A 21831-nucleotide genomic window follows, 5' to 3' on the forward strand; every position below is an offset into this window, starting at 1 on the left:
CTGGAAACGAGAGAAAACTGTCAGCAACAGCAAAGCTGTGTGTTACAAGAATAATGGCATTCTGTCTTTATGTTTGTGTTGGAATTACCTGGAGAGGCACCACAGGACGAAGCCCAGGCCACAGTATGGGTCCAGGCAGATGGCTACTTGGCGTGAGGAGTAGAGCTCACACTGCAGTTTAATGGAGCGGCACAGAGTACTGACCGCAGCGTGAGACATCTGAAGAAGCAGAGAAACTTTTAAGAAATCCACCAGACTCACTCCATTAAACTTCACCTCATTAGTATGATTTTAATACCTCAATATGTATCAATAAAGACGTAGTTTGATGACCATTAGAACAGGTAGCATGTTAGAGTTAAAAATGTGTATTCTTCTTTCAGCTGCTCGTTTTAGGGGTCACCACAGCAGAACATCTTTCTCCATCTCACCCTATTCTCTAGCATCCTCCCCTCTCATATACAGTGGCTTGCAAAAGTATTCGGCCCCCTTGAACTTTTCCACATGTTGTCACATTACAGCCACAAACATGAATCAATTTTATTGGAATTCCACGTGAAAGACCAACACAAAGTGGTGAACACGTGAGAAGTGGAACGAAAATCATACATGATTCCAAACATTTTTTATAAATAAATAACTGCAAAGTGGGGTGTGTGTAATTATTCAGCCCCCTGAGTCGATACTTTGTAGAACCACCTTTTGCTCCAATTCCAGCTGCCAGTCTTTTAGGGTCTGTCTCTACCAGCTTTGCACATCTACAGACTGAAATCCTTGCCCATTCTTCTTTGCAAAACAGCTCCACAACTGCCCTGTGACACCCTCAGAGGTTGTCTAAGAGAATATTGGGAGCAACAACACCATGAAGTCCAAAGAACACACCAGACAGGTCAGGGATAAAGTTATTGAGACATTTAAAGCAGGCTTAGGCTACAATAAGATTTCCCAAGCCTTGAACATCCCACAGAGCACTGTTCAAGCGATCGTTCAGAAATGGAAGGAGTATGGCACAACTGTAAACCTACCAAGACAAGGCCGTCCACCTAAACTCACAGGCCGAACAAGGAGAGCGCTGATCAGAAATGCAGCCAAGAGGCCCATGGTGACTCTGGACGAGCTGCAGAGATCTACAGCTCAGGTGGGGGAATCTGTCCATAGGACAACTATTAGTCGTGCACTGCACAAAGTTGGCCTTCATGGAAGAGTGGCAAGAAGAAAGCCATTGTTAATAGAAAACCATAAGAAGTCCCGTTTGCAGTTTGCCACAAGCCATGTGGGGGACACAGCAAACATGTGGAAGAAGGTGCTCTGGTCAGATGAGACCAAAATGGAACTTTTTGGCCAAAATGCAAAACGCTATGTGTGGCAGAAAACTAACACTGCACATCACTCTGAACACACCATCCCCACTGTCAAATATGGTGGTGGCAGCATCATGCTCTGGGGGGGGCTTCTCTTCAGCAGGGACAGGGAAGCTGGTCAGAGTTGATGGGAAGATGGATGGAGCCAAATACAGAGCAATCTTGGAAGAAAACCTCTTGGAGTCTGCAAAAGACTTGAGACTGGGGCGGAGGTTCACCTTCCAGCAGGACAACGACCCTAAACATAAAGCCAGGGCAACAATGGGATGGTTTAAAACAAAACATATCCATGTGTTAGAATGGCCCAGTCAAAGTCCAGATCTAAATCCAATCGAGAATCTGTGGCAAGATCTGAAAACTGCTGTTCACAAATGCTGTCCATCTAATCTGACTGAGCTGGAGCTGTTTTGCAAAGAAGAATGGGCAAAGATTTCAGTCTGTAGATGTGCAAAGCTGGTAGAGACAGACCCTAAAAGACTGGCAGCTGGAACTGCAGCAAAAGGTGGTTCTACAAAGTATTGACTCAGGGGGCTGAATAATTACGCACACCCCACTTTGCAGTTATTTATTTGTAAAAAATGTTTGGAATCATGTATGATTTTCGTTCCACTTCTCACGTGTTCACCACTTTGTGTTGGTCTTTCACGTGGAATTCCAATAGAATTGATTCATGTTTGTGGCTGTAATGTGACAAAATGTAGAAAAGTTCAAGGGGGACGAATACTTTTGCAAGCCACTGAAAACATCAGCAAGTCCTCCTTCACAATATCCATGAACCTCCTGTGAGGTCTTCCTCTTTTCCTCATGCCTAGCAGCTCGACCTTCAACATCCTTTGCTCACTACATCCACTGACCCTCCTGTGTACATGTCCAGACCATCTCAGCCTTACCTTCAAAACCTCTCAGCCTGAGCTTCCCTCTGATGTAATCACAACACCTTCAGCTCCATCTCTAAACCATACATCACAGCAGGTCACTCTGCTATCTTGTAAACCTTCCCTTTCACTCTTACTGTTATCCTTCTGTCACAAATCACCCCTGCCACTCATCTCCACCCACTCTACCCTGCCTGCACTCTCATCTTCACCGCTCTTTCTTGCTTTGCATGTTTTACCCCCAGGTATTTAAACTCATATACCTTCAATATCTCCACTCCTTTGTTGTATATAAAATCTGATCTAAATTAACCATTTCTTACATGTCTTTTAACCTCATAAAATCAACAGGCTCAACAACTTTTATTGGCAAATAAATCAGAGTTATGCAAACAGTATTTAGAGGTCCTTCTTCTAATAAGTTCTGCTGTTCTCTGTGGCAAGTTGGACATCAGCTTCTGGGCCAATTCCCGCTTTAGCAACGCTCAAAGCTGACTGCAGTTTGTGGGCTTCTGCCTGACCACACTAAAAGCTTCCTCAAAGAATAACTTCTTCCTCCATCAAAGGAGCACTTTGCATGATGGATGTCTCCAGCACCACGTCTCAAGGCAAAAGTGATAACTTAGTGGCTCTGAGATCATCAAATTAACATTTCAGAGCCACGGCCAGGAAATTCCCCAGATGTTAATGCGATCAAGAATCTATGGTCAGCCCTAAAAAAAGTGCGTGAATAAGCAGAAGCCCACAAACAACCTCAATACCGATGAGGCAGGAGTGAATCAGCTTAGGAGACGGACAGTCAGCATCCCAAAATGTCAACACACTGTAAATACTGACTGTCGGCATAAATTTGATTTATTAACCAATAAAAAATTTTGAATGTCATTTTAACTGCACAAATGTCCTTCACTATATCATAAAAACAAGCAAAGTATGTCAAATAGACAATTTGTGCAACTACCAAATATTTTTGGCCATGTCTGTGTAAATATGAAAATATTTAATCTCTGTGTCATAATTCTGTTGTCAATATACTGAAGTAGACCAGCTGAGTAAAGGTCAAACATCCAAGAGAAGACACAGAAGAAGAAAATGAAACATTTTCTGGCTAAAGAAATTCATATAAAAAAAATAAATGAAATCACATTAATTTCTGTTTGTTTGTTAATATTATTTTTGGCGTATGTACAGGATTTGTGGGAGTAATCTACCTTGACTCCAGTCAGCATGCCTGTGGTGGACACACTGAAGTCCAGATAGGCTAGCATCTCAGCTGTAGGAGGTTTGTAGATGTGTGGAGGCCGCTTTCTTGGAAGATCATCTGTAAGGCGAGCGAAGTGAATTTATGTTATGTCTTTATTGGACAAAATAAATCGAATACTTCTTGCTAATACATCTTGCTCTTAATGCTACAGTCTGATAATAGTCTGGTTGAAAGGGAAGGTGATATCATTTCACGTGTAATTTTATCCTTTCAATGCACATATTAAAAATCCATACTTTTACTTTTAACTCACTGCAACACTCTTATCTTCAGAAATGAGAGCTTAAAATAACTGAAACGTACTGTACATGTCTGAAGTTAGTCAAAGCACAAACAGTGTCTATTTCAAGCTAAACCTGCTAGCATCTAAAGACGTGCACAAACGCAGCGACACCCAGCTGCTGCACGTTACTCTAAAGGCTTTCCTAATTCAGTCACCTGTATCAATGATTGTGGGCCACGTTTTGACATTGACGCTGGCAGCCGCCTCCCTGGACCTGAGGATCCTCATGAGAGGCTGAGTGGTGAGGATGCAGGCTGCTTTGCTCACCTGTGGCACACAACACAGAGCACAGACGCGGTCGTTTAGAGCCACAGATTAATGTGAAGCATTCAGTTATTGATATTTCATTGATCTCCAAAGTAAAGCCCAATTTCATTTGCTTTGCCCAGGAGAAATCAGTTATAGTGGCCAACAGAAGTATTCATTTCATTAGTGAAGGGCACTTCCGTTGATGTGATAGTTTATTAAAGTTCAGTGCTAGGACCAATTCTGTTTACATTATACATGCTTCCCTTAGGCAGCATCATTAGAAGACATAGCATACATTTTCACTGCTATGCAGATGACACCCAGCTCTATCTGTCCATGAAGCCAGATAACACACACCAATTAGTTAAACTGCAGGAATGTCTTAAAGACATAAAGACCTGGATGGCCGCTAACTTTCTGCTTCTTAATTCAGATAAAACTGAGGTTATTGTACTCGGCCCTGAAAATCTTAGAAATATGGTATCTAACCAGATTCTTACTCTGGATGGCATTACCTTGGCCTCCAGTAACGCTGTGAGGAACCTTGGAGTCATTTTTGACCAGGACATGTCCTTCAACGCACATATTAAACAAATATGTAAGACTGCTTTCTTCCATTTGCGCAACATCTCTAAAATTAGAAATATCCTGTCTCAGAGTGACGCTGAAAAACTAGTTCATGCATTTATAACTTCCAGGCTGGACGACTGTAATTCATTATTATTAGGATGTCCAAAAAACTCACTGAAAAGCCTTCAGCTAATCCAAAATGCTGCAGCAAGAGTACTGACAGGGACTAGAAAGAGAGAGCATATTTCTCCTGTTTTGGCTTCCCTTCATTGGCTTCCTGTTAAATCCAGAATTGAATTCAAAATCCTGCTCCTCACATACAAGGTCTTAAATAATCAGGCCCCATCTTATCTTAATGACCTTGTAGTACCATATCACCCTATTAGAGCACTTCGCTCTCGCTCTGCAGGCCTACTTGTTGTTCCTAGAGTATTTAAAAGTAGAATGGGAGGCAGAGCCTTCAGTTTTCAGGCCCCTCTTCTGTGGAACCAGCTTCCAGTTTGGATTCGGGAGACAGAAACTATCTCTACTTTTAAGATTAGGCTTAAAACTTTCCTTTTTGCTAAAGCTTATAGTTAGGGCTGGACCAGGTGACCCTGAATCCTCCCTTAGTTATGCTGCAATAGACGTAGGCTGCCGGGGGATTCCCAAGATGCATTGAGTTTTTCCTTTCCAGTCACCTTTCTCACTCACTATGTATTAATAGACCTCTCTGCATTGAATCATATCTGTTATTAACCTCTGTCTCTCTTCCACAGCATGTCTTTTATCCTGTCTTCCTTCTCTCACCCCAACCGGTCGCAGCAGATGGCCGCCCCTCCCTGAGCCTGGTTCTGCCGGAGGTTTCTTCCTGTTAAAAGGGAGTTTTTCCTTCCCACTGTCGCCAAAGTGCTTGCTCATAGGGGGTCATATGATTGTTGGGTTTTTCTCTGTATCTATGAAGCGCCTTGAGGCGACTTTTGTTGTGATTTGGCGCTATATAAATAAAATTGAATTGAATTGAATTGAATTAAAGTGGTGGCTAAAAAAGCTTCATATTTGTTTTAAGGTCAGCGATGCATATTTCAGTACATGAAAGTGATCCAGTATGGACAGTGCAATGTCATAACTGTGCTTTTGTCTCCGTTGCTGTTTGTCTGTCTATTCAAACAGCTCGATTTTCAGGGAAATTGGGAATAAGGAACCCTAGTTAGCTGTGATTGTGGATCACTTAAAAACAAAAACAAAGCAAAATGATGTATTTGCATTAGAGAAGACTCACAGAACTGTGTTCTCATTGTGAACTACTAGTTTTGGATAAATCATTACAAAATTAAGTGAAAAAAAATAAAACCGAAAATGAAAAATGAGCGCTTCTGGTGTGTTGAACTTTAAAATAGCTCTTCAAGGTAGAATAAGTACAAAGACAGTTTAAATACTACTCAATGTACTCAAATAATTCCACATACATTACTCCATTATACTGTGGAAATACTTGAGTAAAAAAAAAAAAAGCTGTGGTGAAGTGCACTCACGTCAATGATCATGCGGACAGTGGGGAGAGTAGCAGCCAGATTCTGTGGGTGGGGCGGCCTCACAGTCACAGGGATGACCCCCGCGTAGAGACAGCCATAGAAGGCGGCTATCAGGTCGATACCTACAGGAGGAGGAGACGGGAACCTGGTTGAACTACGACGCCGTTAAAATACTACATTAAACAACAGCACTTTTACATATTATTTGATATGAAAAACTAGGAAGAGGTGAAACGTATAATAACGGCGTGCACACCCGGGGGATAAAGCAGCACCACGTTGTCTCCTGTGTTGAGACCTCCTCTCTCCATCAGGGTAGCTGTGATTTTCTCTGCTCTCTTGTGTAGCTGAGCACAAGTTGCTGTGCACACTGCTACCCCCTAGAGCAAAAACAGTGCTGGTACAGATGATCTCATACAACAAAATGGATCACCATTTACAGAGTGGCACCATTTCCGAGGTAAAAGAAAGGTAATGGTGCACGGCACGTATGCGCACGTTTCTTATGTTTACTGTATGCTCATGTTTAGCCTACCTTAGCATTGAGCAGCACGTATAAAACATGGTCAGGGTCCATTTGGGCTCTCCACTGCAGAGCTTCAGACAAGAACTGGTGCTGAAAAGGCAAAGAAAGGAATCGCTCATTACATACGCATCACAGATGGATGATTAAACACACAAACAATGTTTTAATGCACAGATATAATTACACAAAGCGGCACTGTTGGCAAATAATAACTTATTTAAAAGTGATTAAAGAGAAAAATATTTTAAAGCCTGACTTCAAAATAACAAATAAATATATAATCAGTCCTCTCTGTGACAGATTTGTTCAATTTAAACAGAAAACACTTTAAAGTACGTCAAGGACACAGTGTGACGCAACAGGAGCACAGAGGTGTCCAGAGTATTTGGTTTTTTTAAGTTGTGAAAGGTCATGCTGGGACCATCTGCACCAGCAAGGAGGTAAACTGGAGCCACAAACTCACAATCTCTGGGCCTTTAAAACAAAGGGGTCATGACAACTTTGATTAAAAACAAAAAAGTTTCTGCTAGTCCCTCAGAATGCTGTTTCTTAAATAAAGGTACTTCACTATTAATATATTAATGTCATTAGTCTCTCAATCTGTAGTGTCAAAAAGCCAAGGAAGCAGTGCACCAGACACACAAGGACAGGACCTGAAAGTAAAGAATCCCTTTACAAGACAGAAGCCAGGTGACCACTAGGAAGCACGTAAAAAAACAAACATTAAAAAAACAAGTAAAGATAACACCAGCTAGACGTACAGGGATATTCAGCAGTATCGCACCGTCAGACACTGGAAAAGTAATCGTTTGTGCGTCGTGCTCTGGTCAACAATGAGTGAGGAGTCACATCATGCAGACCAGCTGCCTGGCAACTCATAAAGCCATGCTGCACGTGGGAGCGTCACAGTGAACACAGGAAGCAGAGGTGCACGTCAAAATACTTCTAATTAATATTCTAATTCGTACTAATTCACAGGATATACGTATAGTACATCACAGTATATTATTAGAACATCTTCTGCAGTTATATATGCTAAGTGACAGATCATAATTGCTTAAGCCTTGCACTTGCACATTTTGTAAAAGATAAGAAACTTCTTCTCACTCAGAGGAGATCAATGTCTTTTAATTCATTGCTGACTTTTTGGTCTGGCAAAGCTGCAGCAGGCTGCTGGCCAACTCCAGGCTTAAAATAAGATGGCGACGTGGGACTATTAAATAAGGCCCGGATGAATGTAGGATGTGACCTCATTTGTAATGTGCTGCTGTATATTAGTTTTAATGTGTGGACCTCTGCTGGACAAGGAAGCTAGCCTGCACGGTCATCTCACCGGGCTAAGCTGTACCTGGTGGCCGTCAGGTTATCACAGCTGACTGACAGAAGCAGCATGAGCAAAGAGGCGGGTGGGGGGATGCAGGGGGGAGGGGAGGCCAGACTAGAGCCTTACCATCATGGTGGGCCACATACAGAGCTAAAGCCCAACCCAAGCAAAGTAAAGGCAGAACAACAACAGAGATTTAGGATAAGGCATCAGCAGTCATACTGCCTGACAGACGCAGGCTCATCTCATTAAACCTGCATTCATGGCATGTTTACACATCAGTTTACCTTACCAGCTTAATTTGAACAGGTTTGTATGACATTAAAATGTTATACAGTTACTGCATGAATTAAGCTTTTTTTTTTTTATCCAAAATCCAAACAAGTTCAAGCTTATAATAATGTCAATACAGCAATCTGAACAAAACACTTGCTCATTAATCTTCTGCCATCTATAAAGCAACCATTGCAGTTTTGCTATAGCGTGCAAATCTTTTATTAATGGTCTCACTGTGCAGGTGTTGTACACGTCATAGACACTGACTCCTTTAGATATTAAGGCAATTCAAATTCCCACAAACTAAACTGCTGAAAAACTGCGCTGCACTCTGCTAAATCCACTACTAGACCTCATATATATGAAATCAGTGGAGTTTGGTCTGTGTTGCAGTACCTTTCGAATGAGATCCTGGTCCTCCACCACGCCCAGCTCTCTCCCTATAGCCTGGGCGATCCGTTTCCCTGCCACCAAGTTTCCAACCAGCATAGAAGCTGGACCAACGTCCACTGAGGAGATCAGAAACAACCAAGAGTCAGTTACACAACGACAAACTTTCAACTGCCAGCTGATGGCACATCCTCATTATTTCTAGCTCCCTCTTCATGCTGCGGCTTTATATTGTATACAAGCATGATTCCATAATGTCTAAGACAACCCACCTGGCTGTTTCTGCCGGGGCTTGGGCAGGTTTGTAACACAGGTGTGTGGGCACATGAGGATATTACAGGGGTGAAGGTTTCCCTCCAAAAAGTTCTGCTTGGTTTCACAGATGTGGATGCCTCCCAGAGGCGTCTTTGGGAGGGTGTTGGCTGGGACGAGCGCGAGACAGTACAGGCCAACCTGGTGGATACTGTCAATGGCCTAAAGATGGAATATGCATCAAGTACACGTTAATACAGTATAACATAATATTAATCAAGATGATATGAGCAGATGTGTGATTCACCTGCAGCACTCGACTCATCCACTGGAAGCTGTCTTCTTCACTGGCATCGGGCCTCTGCTCTGCCACAATCACTATCCTCTCATCATAAAACACCGTCACAGAAAACACTGCGATCCTGCACAGATGCCAACAGAGGAGTGAGTGCAAACACACAGCTAGACAAAGAAACCAGCAGAAGCTGCAGCATGCTGAGGGGATTTTTACTAATGACCAATTAAATATCACTAAATTATCCCTGCTCACATGTGTGCGTCGCTAGAACATTCTTACTCAGTGTGCATTATGAAGTAATGTAATGCGTGAACACACACGCTGGGAGCACAGTGAAACCTCACTGTGGTTCACAGCGGCCTGTCAGTGTCTCACCTCCCCCTGTAAACTGTTTTGACAGGCTCCACTGCTAGCGCCGTGGCCACCAGGTCGTCTGCATTGTGCCGTCGCCCGCTCACCATCAGGAGCCCCTCAATCTTTCCCACAACAAATACCAGACTCCCCTGTGGAGCAGACATATTTAACTCAGCACAGACATCCAAATTGCAGAGTACTGGAACTACTGTAATTGTGTATGAGCGACCTACCGGTCCCACGAATCCAAGCAGGCCAGTTCGAGTGAAGGGAATTTCTCCAACGGGCGCTCCGGCTTGATTTACTGGAATCACCTAGAAATTAGCACAGATGAGAGAGACTAGTGTCATAAATACAGCACAGATTGCATTTCAAGGGTAAATATACTGCATACCCCAAATACTGCAGTTGTAGTACAACATAGTATAAGCAAAAAGAAACACTTAGTGGGTTCTATTAATAAAAATAATGGGACAATATTTAAACTCCATGAAGTCTATAAAGCATTTTATTAGTAAATGAGGAAATAGAAATAAAGCAATTATTCAGTGACGTCTGTGGCTCCATCTAGTGGGTAATTTAAAACTAGTAATCCTTTTCCACGAGTCCATATTTTAAATACACAAGGTCAAACAAGAAGGGACGGAGCTCATTACAGCAGAAATAAGAGGGGACGTACGGAGACTGATGTAAACTTCATATCATGTCTCATTCCACTAATTCAAAAGCCACAGTATGTTGTACCTTTTTATGCCATCAACATTTACCATTTTAAAAGTAAATGTTGGTACAAAGCTGTAATTTGTGTGACAACATTAAACCTGTGACACACCTCAAATGTGTTTTTGGTGACACCCGGTAGGCCGTAGTACATGGTGCCTCCAGCACGTGAGTTGATCACGATCTCTCCTATCTCGTCCGTCTTGCACAGCTGAGGAGATCCCTCTGGCTTCACAATGCACATCAGAGCTGAAACGAACAAAAACAGGTCAAAACATTAGAATTATGTAGACTTGAGCTTCTGTATTCTAAAAAAAAAAAGGTCATACAGTCAGAATGTACAGTTAAGATGTGACAGCTGCTGCACTTCTGCACTGCCAATTACACCTAACAGTTGTGGCTAACCTCCAGGCATAATGTGACCCACATCCTGTACAGTCAGAGCAGAGTTCTTGTCTTCTGTGTTCACCCGGATCACTCCGTGGCTCAGCCCGCCCATGGACAGGATGGCCCTGGCTGGCAGCGGAGCGCCTCGTGCACCTGGCCTGTACAAGGTAAAAGAATGTACATGCTTTTAACTTTTTATTCTGAAAAGTGTATTTTTCCATTTTCATGACCCATACTATTTGCGAGTAATTGCTGCATCCCTATGAATATTTACAGATTTCATGCATTTTCAATAAAGGACGTCTCAGTTAAATTTAACTGTATAAATTTTGTTCTTACAGAGATGAACAAATTTATCCCTGTATATGTGAAAAGCACATGTCTCTCTGTTTATCTCTTTGTTCGCGTGGTTCACGTTGTACCTGCGGATGGCCACAGTCAGGGCCTCGGGAGAGGTGGCACACGGACAGATGACCTCAGGCTTCAGACCATGAGACTGGAACACATTCAGGAAAGCATCACACGAGGACACAGACCCTGAAGGTAAACAAAGGATAAAAACATTAACAAAAGTAGGTAAAAGCAGCTTAAACCCACAGCACAACATTTTAAAATGGCCATGTATAGTGACTGTTTATTACATGAGTTACTCACATGGGTTGGCTCCATCAGCTACTATAAGCATGCGTATTGAAGACAAGTTGATGTCTTTCTGTTCTTTATGGGCCATCATGGCCCAGTGGAGGTCACGGCACTTCACCAAGGCCACACGTGCTATGAGAGGGTAAGAAAAATTCCTTAAGCATAATTTCTCTACTGTTTTCTTATTAAAAAAAAATTCTAACATTATTATTATCCTAGCAGTCTGTAAAATACTCTGTTTTATTAATATTGTTTGCTTATTAACTAAGCAAACATAGTAAAATTATAAGAATATGGAGTATAAAAGTAAGAACATTTGGCTCAACCTTTGTGAATGTGAACCCTTTGCACCCAGGACATGGGACAGGCCTTCATGACAGCATATGGCACAGTAATGGTGTGAATTCTGTTCATGACACTCTGCAGGGAAGGAAAAAAATATATATAAACCAACAGTGTCAATAACGTACTGTACCACACACCAAAGTAATAAAGGGCATCTAGTCAGCAGCAGAGAGCTAAACGTCCAGTCTCACCGTTAAGACGCCATGCCACAAGCCCATATCTTTCTTACAGTCCAACACATTGACCAGTGTCTCCCCTAAGATAGAAAACACATGAGCAAATGAGTGCATTCACCAGCTTCAAGTCCACAAAGTTACATACAGTGTTTTATAGTCTCTGACCTTCACAGTAGTTACAGGCTTGTGTCAAAGCTTGACAGTGAGTCAGCATGGCGATCTTGGACACAGCGACTCCCATCACTGTTCCCTCCTTACTCGCTTTGTACTTCAGCGAGAAAGAAACACACAGACAAACACACAGATGTCAACAACATGTCAAAATTAATATCAGAGTCAAATAATAGTGTGCGAGTTACAGAAGATAAATAATTGAATATATAACAGTTTACTAAAGATAAACTGAATCTAAATTAGAATGCAGAAATTAGAAATGCATTGAACTGCCTACCTCTATGTAGGCAGTGTCTGTGTTGGCAGTGGGAATGTGAGGCTGCCAGTCTTTGGATGGTTTGGTCAGGTACTTAGTGTCGGTCACTACCCATTTCATCCTTGGCCAACCTGCAACACGCAGACACAAAGAACATGGAGCACACAAAAACTATTACAGCTGTCACTAGGAAAAAAGCTGCTCTAATTACACTAATATTGCAATAAAATGACAGCATCCAGAGATGATTCCTGATGAGCCAGCAGCATTAGCAGAGGCAGTTTAGTCTTGCTGACCTTTGAACTGGATGATCTCTCCATTTTGTGTCTTGGGCAGCCCTTTGAGACACACCTCACTGGTCAATGCCAAACTCACACCACAGCTGCCCAACAGGAAGCCAATCTGCTGGCTCCCTGCATCCTATGAAAAGAGGCTTAGGTCAGGAAACTTCAACACACAAGAACAGGCAAGCAGACAAAACTGTGACAACTAAAAGAAATAATAATAATAATAATAATAATAATATACTGGTGAGGCTCTCATTATCATAAACCATGCATTTGGTCCTAAACATGTGTAGCATTTTTCAGAAATCCCACAGAAGAACTGCTATGAAAACAGGTATATTTACCTGTCGGGACAGCGGCACCTCAATAGGCACAGGGATGACTTCAGCTAACAGACAGCCATAAAAGGCCACCCAGAACATGCCAGGATCACTGTTTGGATACACCAACGCCACCTAAGAAGCAGAGAAAATGATTTTCCTCGTCGTGCTACTTTACAATTTACTTAGGAAGAAATGACTGACAAACTCTTACTCGATCTCCAGGTTGAAGGACAGGCTCAGTCTTTGTGCCCAGTTTATTCAGAAGGGTATAGGCCAGTTTCAGACTGCGACTCCACAGTTTACCTATACAGGTTTAAAAAAAAAAAAAAGGAGAAGAAAAATGTCATCTTGTTTTCCAAAGGCCAGATTTCTTACTGTTAAATTGCTGTGTATTATTGTTGCATAACTGTTCCATGATCGCTTAACTTCCCAACCCACTATGGGTCCACACTGGAGGCAATGTAATGTGGGAGTTGTTCTACTCGGGCCAACAAATATTTCTTCCTTCGATCCAGCTCATATGCAAAAAATATACCTGACATTTATAGAGTGGACACAACAATACAGACACCCATATTTGTGCCTCAAAATCGACTTTAATATTCCTACGAGGCAACGTGTCGCTCACCATATGTGAGTGTGTAGAGTGGTTTGCCAGTGATGTCCAGGGCAGTGAGGGCAGGGCTCTTGGCCTGAGTGGCCCCCCAGCGGGCAAGGGCAGCCTGCAGGGCAGGAGGCCAGTTACTGACCACCCCAAGGGGCTCCCCCTTCACTGGGATGATTTGACGTCCCTCAGGCTTCGGGGTGTTGGGGTCCGGTTGGGGAACTAGGCATGAGAATTGGCAAGCAAGAAACTGTGAGTACTGTAACGCTGTAACACTGTGGTGTCACAACACTCTGGGTGACTTCCTAAAGAAGTGAAAACCCTTTTCAAAACAACCAAGAGGATTTCTGTGCTGTAGTACACACAACAGTGAAAATCAAGCATGACATATCGTGTTATGTGCCACACCTTCTACGATTTCCTCAGAGTCATCGAGGAAGAATTCGCTGAGCGGTGGTCTTTTGGGTCGTTTGAGTGTGTTCAACAGCTGCTGGATCTTAGTGGACACCCTGCTGCTGACAGGCACGCCTGGACAAACACGGAGAGCAGCCGCCGTCACCAACATATGCAAACAAACAATGACACGCAGACACCCACACATGCAAGTTTATTCAAACATGAATCTCTACTTTAACACACGCTCTCTCGCTCACACAGGCAGTAACCTACGCACTAGCACAGTCAGGAACAGAATCAGCAGCAGGGAAAATTTGAAAGGGAAATTTGCACACAAGGAGACACAGAGTGGACAATTCTTTCAGGAAAATACTATAAAGGAAGATTTCTACTTCTACACCTACAGCATGAGACAAACGTAAAGAGAGGTAGATATCAGGATGGAAAGCAAGCTACTTGGGGCCTCTTCGGCATCCCTCCCCTTCCCCAGGTTCGATGTATATTACCTTTTCTTTTTCCTTTTTAAATCAAAGTCAAGACAGGGACAGGATTAATGGACCCAAAAGAAAGAACACAAAATATCCGTCGTTAGCAGCATTCACCACACAGTGACATGAGGATGATGTTGAAGGTGATCGAGGATGAACATGGGTAGATTGTATGTTGACTGGAACACATTCAATCGCTTTTCTCACTGCAATGCTTTGAACCACACAGTCAATGCAAAACAGTAAAACATCGTCCGATGTCATGATTAGAATACCAAAATGACTGAACTGCTTGAAATGAGGAAAGAACCAAAAGACAGTCACCCAGATTCCAAATATTTCAGAAAATGAAGAATACTTTAGAGGTTTTTCTCCCCACATAAAACTTTATATATATTTGTACCACAGCCAGACGTTAACAGACATTCTGGCTTAAGTGAGTGTACCGTCAGCAGTATCCAGCATGCTGGAGCGGCTCTGTCCACGGCTCATGCCCCTGACTGCTGGGGGAAGATCCACCCTGGACCCTCTGTCTTGAGAAGCAGAGGACGTCACATCTGGGGGGACACTGTTTTCTATTAGGGCGGAGAAAAATAGCATCATTAATGGCAGTGACACTATCACTGAGATTTATGGATTAACGCTGGGAGTTCTCCATCAGGACAGTTTACCAATGCGTGTGTGGGCTAGCACGTCAGCTAACAAGGAAGCAGCAGGCTGAGGCTGGGGCTGGGGCTGACTCTTGGGCTCTCCATGGGAGAGGGTGGAGGAAGCAGATGAGGATGTGGAAGAGCTTTGGACGGAGCGGTTGATCCAGTAGTCGGGGCTCTGCAGGGTCTGAGCTAGTGCTGCACTGAGTGCTGCCTTTCTGCGCAGTGAGCCTTCATCCTCTGATGCAGAAGATGTGTCTAAGAGTAAGAGAAAACGTGAAAAAAATTATAATTCAATAACTTTTAATGTTTTGGTAAGGGTATTTTTTAGGAGCTACAATCACCAGCAACCATCTGATCTCAGAGTGGGTGGAACCAAGCTTACCTGGAGGTGTGCAGGTATCTATGGGAGACTGGACAAAGGCTGAGCGCCTCTTGGTTGGCATGGGAAGTGCCATTTTCTCCTCTTTATGTTTGGCCAGTGCTGCCTGGACAGCTTCTGTATGGATGTCTGCACAAATATAGAATAGAGAATAACCAGAGTGAGAAAAACAAAGAAAAACAACAAGGACAAGGACAAAACCTGTAAACTTCAGGTTAGTGATCATGATTAATGGCACTCATTAGATTGATCAATTCTCTGGACAATGGAAAAATCCAACTAACTCAGTGAAGATATCCAAGGAGAATTATAGATTTACAGAGGTTGATAAGGTCTCTTGGAGAAATTTCTGTCACCCTCAGATGATAAGGATGTTTAGGAACAACCCAGGAACCACCAAGGCTCAAGCCTGCCATGAAGTGGAAATTGCTGGAGCACCAGGTTATGCCATTAGCGCGCCAACGTTAAACCCTGTTGAAAATTTGTGAGGATATATCTCCCAAATAAATGAAATTCTATAATTGTTTTAACAATTAAAGTTAAAACAATGACTTGAATTGTTTGCATTCATTCCACTCTTGTTGTACCTTCATTCCAAATCAAAGAAACTATTTAAAGGTAAACTCCATGATGTAAACTTCTGACCCCAACTGTACCTGTGTGCTTTTGTAGTGAATTTTGTGCTGCATACCTGATCTGTAGCGCTCGTCCCTGGCGCCTCCGCTGCGGTGTGAACGATGGTGTCTGGAGGCTGAAGAGGTGGAGGGGCCCGGGGCCTCAGGACTGGGGCTAGGGTCGGCACTGCGGCTCGGGGAAAGCTGCACATCTGGTAGAGGCAGATCCACATCTACAGAACAGAGCCCAGCATGTGAAAAGTCAATAAAAGTCTATATTTAGGGGACCATTAATAAAAGCAAAACAAACAATCTAACATGAGATCCAGGAAATTCAGACAAACAGAGCACACTCTTGCTTTACATAATGCTATTACAGCAACGTGTAGGCATAAATATTATATGACCTTCTCTGAAGCTCTCCAAATTTAGCCTCATACAGAGCCTGTGAACAGTGAAATAAGGACATGTACTTGACTGATGCAAGTTATACTGCTAACATAGTACATGAAACTGGGTCACATTTATATTTTTAGTCAACTGTCTTTTCCTCCCGGAGGGAACTGGGTAACTGAGTCCCTGAGGAGATGATGGTTTTGAGGGATAACAGGACGAGTGAAGGAGCACACGGTCACCCCTGGAGATTCAAAGCTTTCTGGTATATGCTCTGACATTCAAAGCCAGCAAAAGTCAAACGAAAGCAAAAATCACTAAAAACAATGGGACTTTCATTCAAGTATTAAAAAAAAAGTTTTTTCCAAATGAAATCTAGATTAATATACAATCTTTGCGTGTAATCACATAAATGTTTTGGCAGCACAAGTCAAAACAAAGGTTGAACTAGAGGAAAGGGAAGTGTAGTGGTGCTCTCTTTTTTTCTTTTTTTTTTAAAATAGCTTAAAGTGACACATCGAGAAAGATGTTTTTTTCATGCCGCTGCTAGCATGGTGCAATACTTTCCGAAGGAAACACCACACCCTTGCTTGAGGAAACTGACAGACAAATCAGTTTGTCTGTCACATAGTAACACAGAGAAGCTTTAGTACTTCCCCACAGCTGTAAACTGAAACCAATTTCAGAATGTATCACATTTACTGGGTACGCACTAAATACAGCAGAAAGTCTGACAGGAACTATGGGTTTGTTCGTCTGTGGCTTACCTGTGGTGATGCAGTTATTAAAGATATTTGTGCATCACTGGTTACCTTATGTGCAATTCTCATTTTGGCCACTAGAGTGCCACAGAAAGCCAGAAATTATGTTGCTAACTTGGACAAAGACAATCAACACTCACACTGAGAAGTCAGTCAAGTTTCTTCTCAAAGAAATGAAAAAAGGAAAAAAGTACAATACGACATGAAGAATCCATTTTTTCCCTCTGTTGTTCTTTTCACATGTGAAAGAATAATCGGCTCAAATGTAAATTTGAGGAATCTTCTTATGCAATCTAGCCTTGTCTTGCTTTTCAGCCTGAACAACAATAACATTGCTGACAGGGGAGGTGGAAAAAAAACACAAATGGAGAAAAGGAAGAAGGAAGGCTTTAATGCGACATGAAAAAATTCCAAGAGCAGAAGAAGAACTGGTCTTACTTGGCAAATGGGAGATGTAGGAGGCCAGCAGCTTGGCTCTCTTCTTCTCATAGCCCTTCTGCGTGATGTCACCTAGGAGAGAGGACAGCAACACCAAACTGTTAGGTTAGTCATAATTACCACACAAACTCCAGACCACTACGTACACACAGACTCACAGACACACACATGTACAGCCTCTGCTTTCACTAATACATTTTCAGAGGGTTGAGTCATAATAATAATAATAATCCACTTTAAACCAAATCCACTGAACTCCACATGCTGACAGCTAAGTCCATTTACAACAAGGCGAAGAGATAACGCCATTGTTTGGCCTTACATTAGCACCAGTGAATAAACATGCCTGCTGGCTATAAAACCCAAATATGATTCTGCCGAGCAGCACGTAACCAGGCAGAGAACAATGCCAAAACATTGGGAACAGTTGGGATGGTAAGCAGAGCAAAAAAGGAAGCCATGTGAGCCAGTTTCACATGGGACTCGTTCATTTATCTGTCCCGACCTTTTCCCACTGTAGACCCAGCACCACCCCTTCCTCATTCGGCCTCGGCCTGGCAGGATTCCCAGTGATACTAGAGTGTGCTAGAGAGCCGCACAGGCCTGACAAAGTCCATTAAACTGGGACCCCAAAACACAGTCTGCTCACTGCAAACATGCATGAAAGACACACCCTTACATACACACACTCCCCTTGAAAACACAAACAATCCTAATGCTACAATCTCCCACACTCTCTCTGTTAGTCGCCTTCTTTTGTGTGCAGCGATAACACCGCATGCTATGTCAAGTGCCAATCGCCAAACGGCTGCTTAACCTCAATCTCCTGACACCTCCTCCACACTGACCAGCGACAATGAGGGGAACCTACAGAGAGCATGGGGGGGGGAAGCTGAGAGTCACTAGCAGCAACAGGGAATGCAGACCAGTGTGTGCATTAAGCAACAATGAAAGAAAATAAGGAGAGAAACGGTGAGCCAAGGTTCAGCAGGGAGACTGGAGGGAGGTGTGCTGGATAAGCCGGGGCTGGGTGGGGAGTTTCGTGTGGGACTGAGATAGAGTGTGTTTTTTCTTAAAGTTTTCTCACACTCTGGTCACTATCCAGTGGAGTGTAGGATTTGCTTGTATAAACAAGAGAATCAGAAAGGAAGTCCCCTCTATGATTGTGTGTGTGCCTGCCAGAATGGGTTAAATATGAGACTTCTTTTTTTTTAATCCTTCCAATACAATTTGGAGGTTTCACAATACTCATATTATGAGAAGCAGAGTAAAAGTGAATAACATTCGTAGAGAAAAAGCCAACAAAACAAAGTTGAACAGTTTTAGAGTGAAAGGCAGTGTGTGACTGAGTGCCGAGTGCTTTGTCTTTCCCTCTGTGCAGGGGAGCAAAAAGAAAAAAATGGGGATGGCGAGCATTCAGCTTGGAGTTCATGCCTGGGTTCACACACTAGGCTGAAATTCAGACACAGCAGCTTGTTGCAGTCTTTGTTTCTCCATCTCTCTGGCATGCTACAGACTTGTTTATACACAGGAAAACACTCATAGGCAGACATGCAAGCGAGACAATCAGCAGCAACTTGATTGTAGTGGACTGGAGCAGTTATTGTTGTCGGAGACAAGGTTACGCCAAGCCCAGTCCTGGTGCCCAATTGGTGCCGGGAGGGAAGAAGGGGAAGAGATGGAAAGATGGACGGAGCGCCGTCGGTCATTAACGCAGACAGAAGAGAGTCTGTGCTGGTGTCGGGCAAGTACAACAGGCACGGATTGGCACAGGCACACCAGCTATGTGGCTGGCAGTGGGAAGAAAGACACTGAAAGGCTCTGAGTTTAAAGACTGACTGTGACAGCTGGTTCAAAACAGAGAAAAAGCTGTATGTGTTAAGTGCAAGAATGTGGTGTTTTTGAGTGTGAGCATGAACAAAAACAGTACAGTAACTGTGTGTGTGTGTGTAATCTGAGGTCAGGGGACAGGATATGAGCATTACCCCACCCTGTGTGTGTGCTGCCAAAATCGTCTCACTGTGTCTGTCTAGAGAAAGAGGAATGTGCTGATTGGAAAACACCATACTAACAGAGAGGGCCAACTGGCCAAGAGAGAATGCTCATAGTTCCAAAAACGTCCCTGAGGTGCAGGAAGCTGATGTATCTGTGCATGTGTATGTGTGTATACACAGCTGGGGCAGGTTAAAGGGCGCTTCAGCACACAAGAGAATGAATGCTGACAGGGCCTGAGGTGTACTGGCACTACAGGCCTTCCCTGTGAGATGTGTGTCAGTATGTCAAACCAGGAATGCGTACTTCGTCCAAGGATCGGCTGAACCTGCCCAGCATGCTGTGATAGAGGCACAGTATCACCAATGAATGTATCTTTAAGAGCGTATAAAAATGTGTGACAAATCTCACATCTATAAGCAATTATCAGTCCTTCTCCTTGGCAACCAGATCTTCTAACTGACTGTTTTTTTGCGTTAATCGTGCTGTTTGTGACATTTTCAGAGCTCATTCAAGACCAGATGACAGTGACCCTGTGAGTCTTCTTTTAAAATATCCGATGTTGACCTCATACTTCAAGACAAGTCATACAGTGGACTGATCTCCTAATAGCTGGCAGCGCAGGGTCACAGAGGGGATAAACACACTCACATGAACGGCATTCCCAGCCACACTGATAACTGCGGAGGGCTACAACTTTTTCTGACACAGTAGGGGATTACGGAGCACTTCAGATTTAATCTGTACTGGCATGCTCCACTATGATCCGGCACATTAGAGCCATTTGAGTTTTTGGAGATTAACTGTTTATTTGTGCACTGTGCATCACTCCACGCGTACACGTCTTGATCTTGTTGTCAGGGTGTTTTCCTGGAGGCTCCGATTGGGTCTTAGACAGGTAGCAACACACAAAGGCAATTTTTTTCTAGTTATTTCTGATCATTTGTGAATAAAACCTCAAACTGTTACAATGATGATTACTTTCCTGTGGGTTCTTTGCTAAAGCCTCCCTGGGAGGAGGCCACAGGAGAACACCCTGGTTGTGATTTTGACTTATATGTGGCATGACATACGCTCAAAAAAGCGGAAAAAAATATTTTTATGAACCTGTGAAAGAGGATAAAGTCAATGGACGCCTACAGCACTGTGTGCCCCGTGACCGTGTCAAATCAAATCCAAGAACTGAAACCATCATAAACAGTGAATTTCTCTCTGACGACATGGCTGGGCATTAAGCATTCATGACATAACATTTGCTCCCTGTGGTTTTCCAAGCAGCTCAAATGTTGAATCATCGGACTGGCTGTAGCTGATACAGCTAAAATTTCGCTTCTTGGATTACTATTACCCATGAACAGCACCCCTTTTTGTTTTCCAAATACAAAGGGGAAAAAAAGCTGTTAAAGAGAACGCTTAATGGTCAGTACATGACCTGGACGTATACAGGAGGTTGTTTTTGGTTGCGATTTGTCTCGGTTTTTGAGTTTTATTGTCTTTACCTTAATGCAGTGTGATCTTCTATGCACACCTTACTCTGTCCCTCCCAACCCACTATGTCTGTGCTGTTCCTTTACCATTCTTCATTGCTCCATTAACAATCGGGAAGAGCTGAAATTTGTATTGGAAGCAGTTTAATTCCAGCTGCCAATACCCAGAAACAGCACTGCATTTGAGATATTTATATAAAACTAAAGCAACGAGGTCAGTGTCTTTCAATCAGTGCCACAACTGCTGCCAAGATTTCTTCTCTTTAAATGATATTCATTAGGTCATGAAAAACTGAGAGGCTCAGTGAAGCGCTTTTTAATGCCAGTGATTTCCCTCAGTCCTGGAATCACTGCACAGTTCACCTGAATGAAAAATCCAAATCTTGGCCTTGAGCTTCAACCCTGAGATAACAGCTGATCTATGAATCTCTGTTTAACAGTTAACACCCACCCATCCATCAGCCTGATCTACACACACACACACACACACACACACACACACACACACACAGACACAGAGACAAACAAAGGCAACATTAGAGTGCATAAGATTTGTATTGTACAGCTGAAAAGCCTCCTGGCATCCACATGCTCATGATATATGAACAAAAGGCACTGAGACAGCATTTTTCCTTAGTTTTCTTTCACTTCTCTGTAGAGGATGTTGCAACAATCTGATGTAATCTCAGCAAACATGGATTGTGTCACAGTGAATGCAAACTCCAAGGACCCTCTCCTGTTTGCGCATATGTATTCAAGCCCCCTCCCCAACCGAGAGAT

General features: G+C 43.0%; 1 protein-coding gene across 2 annotated transcripts in view; it reads right to left on the reverse strand.

Annotated features, from left to right (window-relative positions):
* Positions 1-21831, reverse strand: part of dip2ba (DIP2 acetate--CoA ligase B (putative)a) — a 46122-nt gene that overhangs the window by 6485 nt on the left and 17806 nt on the right. Inside the window, exons 2-31 of one of the 2 annotated variants that reach the window (XM_084916253.1) lie at positions 17573-17644; positions 16058-16213; positions 15370-15495; positions 15006-15242; positions 14781-14909; positions 13859-13978; positions 13475-13672; positions 13058-13149; positions 12868-12978; positions 12533-12656; positions 12258-12367; positions 11972-12074; positions 11822-11886; positions 11612-11705; positions 11298-11417; positions 11066-11180; positions 10662-10801; positions 10369-10505; positions 9770-9850; positions 9558-9685; positions 9192-9306; positions 8905-9106; positions 8639-8751; positions 8093-8116; positions 6652-6732; positions 6373-6496; positions 6117-6238; positions 3939-4050; positions 3448-3557; positions 89-219 (exon numbers count right to left, since the gene is read on the reverse strand). In XM_084916253.1, the coding sequence (XP_084772379.1) occupies positions 89-219; positions 3448-3557; positions 3939-4050; positions 6117-6238; positions 6373-6496; positions 6652-6732; positions 8093-8116; positions 8639-8751; positions 8905-9106; positions 9192-9306; positions 9558-9685; positions 9770-9850; positions 10369-10505; positions 10662-10801; positions 11066-11180; positions 11298-11417; positions 11612-11705; positions 11822-11886; positions 11972-12074; positions 12258-12367; positions 12533-12656; positions 12868-12978; positions 13058-13149; positions 13475-13672; positions 13859-13978; positions 14781-14909; positions 15006-15242; positions 15370-15495; positions 16058-16213; positions 17573-17644 (3592 nt within the window). The remainder of the gene's footprint in view (positions 1-88; positions 220-3447; positions 3558-3938; positions 4051-6116; positions 6239-6372; positions 6497-6651; positions 6733-8092; positions 8117-8638; positions 8752-8904; positions 9107-9191; positions 9307-9557; positions 9686-9769; positions 9851-10368; positions 10506-10661; positions 10802-11065; positions 11181-11297; positions 11418-11611; positions 11706-11821; positions 11887-11971; positions 12075-12257; positions 12368-12532; positions 12657-12867; positions 12979-13057; positions 13150-13474; positions 13673-13858; positions 13979-14780; positions 14910-15005; positions 15243-15369; positions 15496-16057; positions 16214-17572; positions 17645-21831) is intronic. The other variant, XM_084916254.1, reaches the window with a different exon arrangement.

This window comes from Perissodus microlepis, chromosome 20 (genome assembly GCF_051167445.1).
Source record: "Perissodus microlepis isolate ML-2025 ecotype Zambia chromosome 20, ASM5116744v1, whole genome shotgun sequence".
NCBI classification, from domain to species: Eukaryota; Metazoa; Chordata; class Actinopteri; order Cichliformes; family Cichlidae; genus Perissodus; species Perissodus microlepis.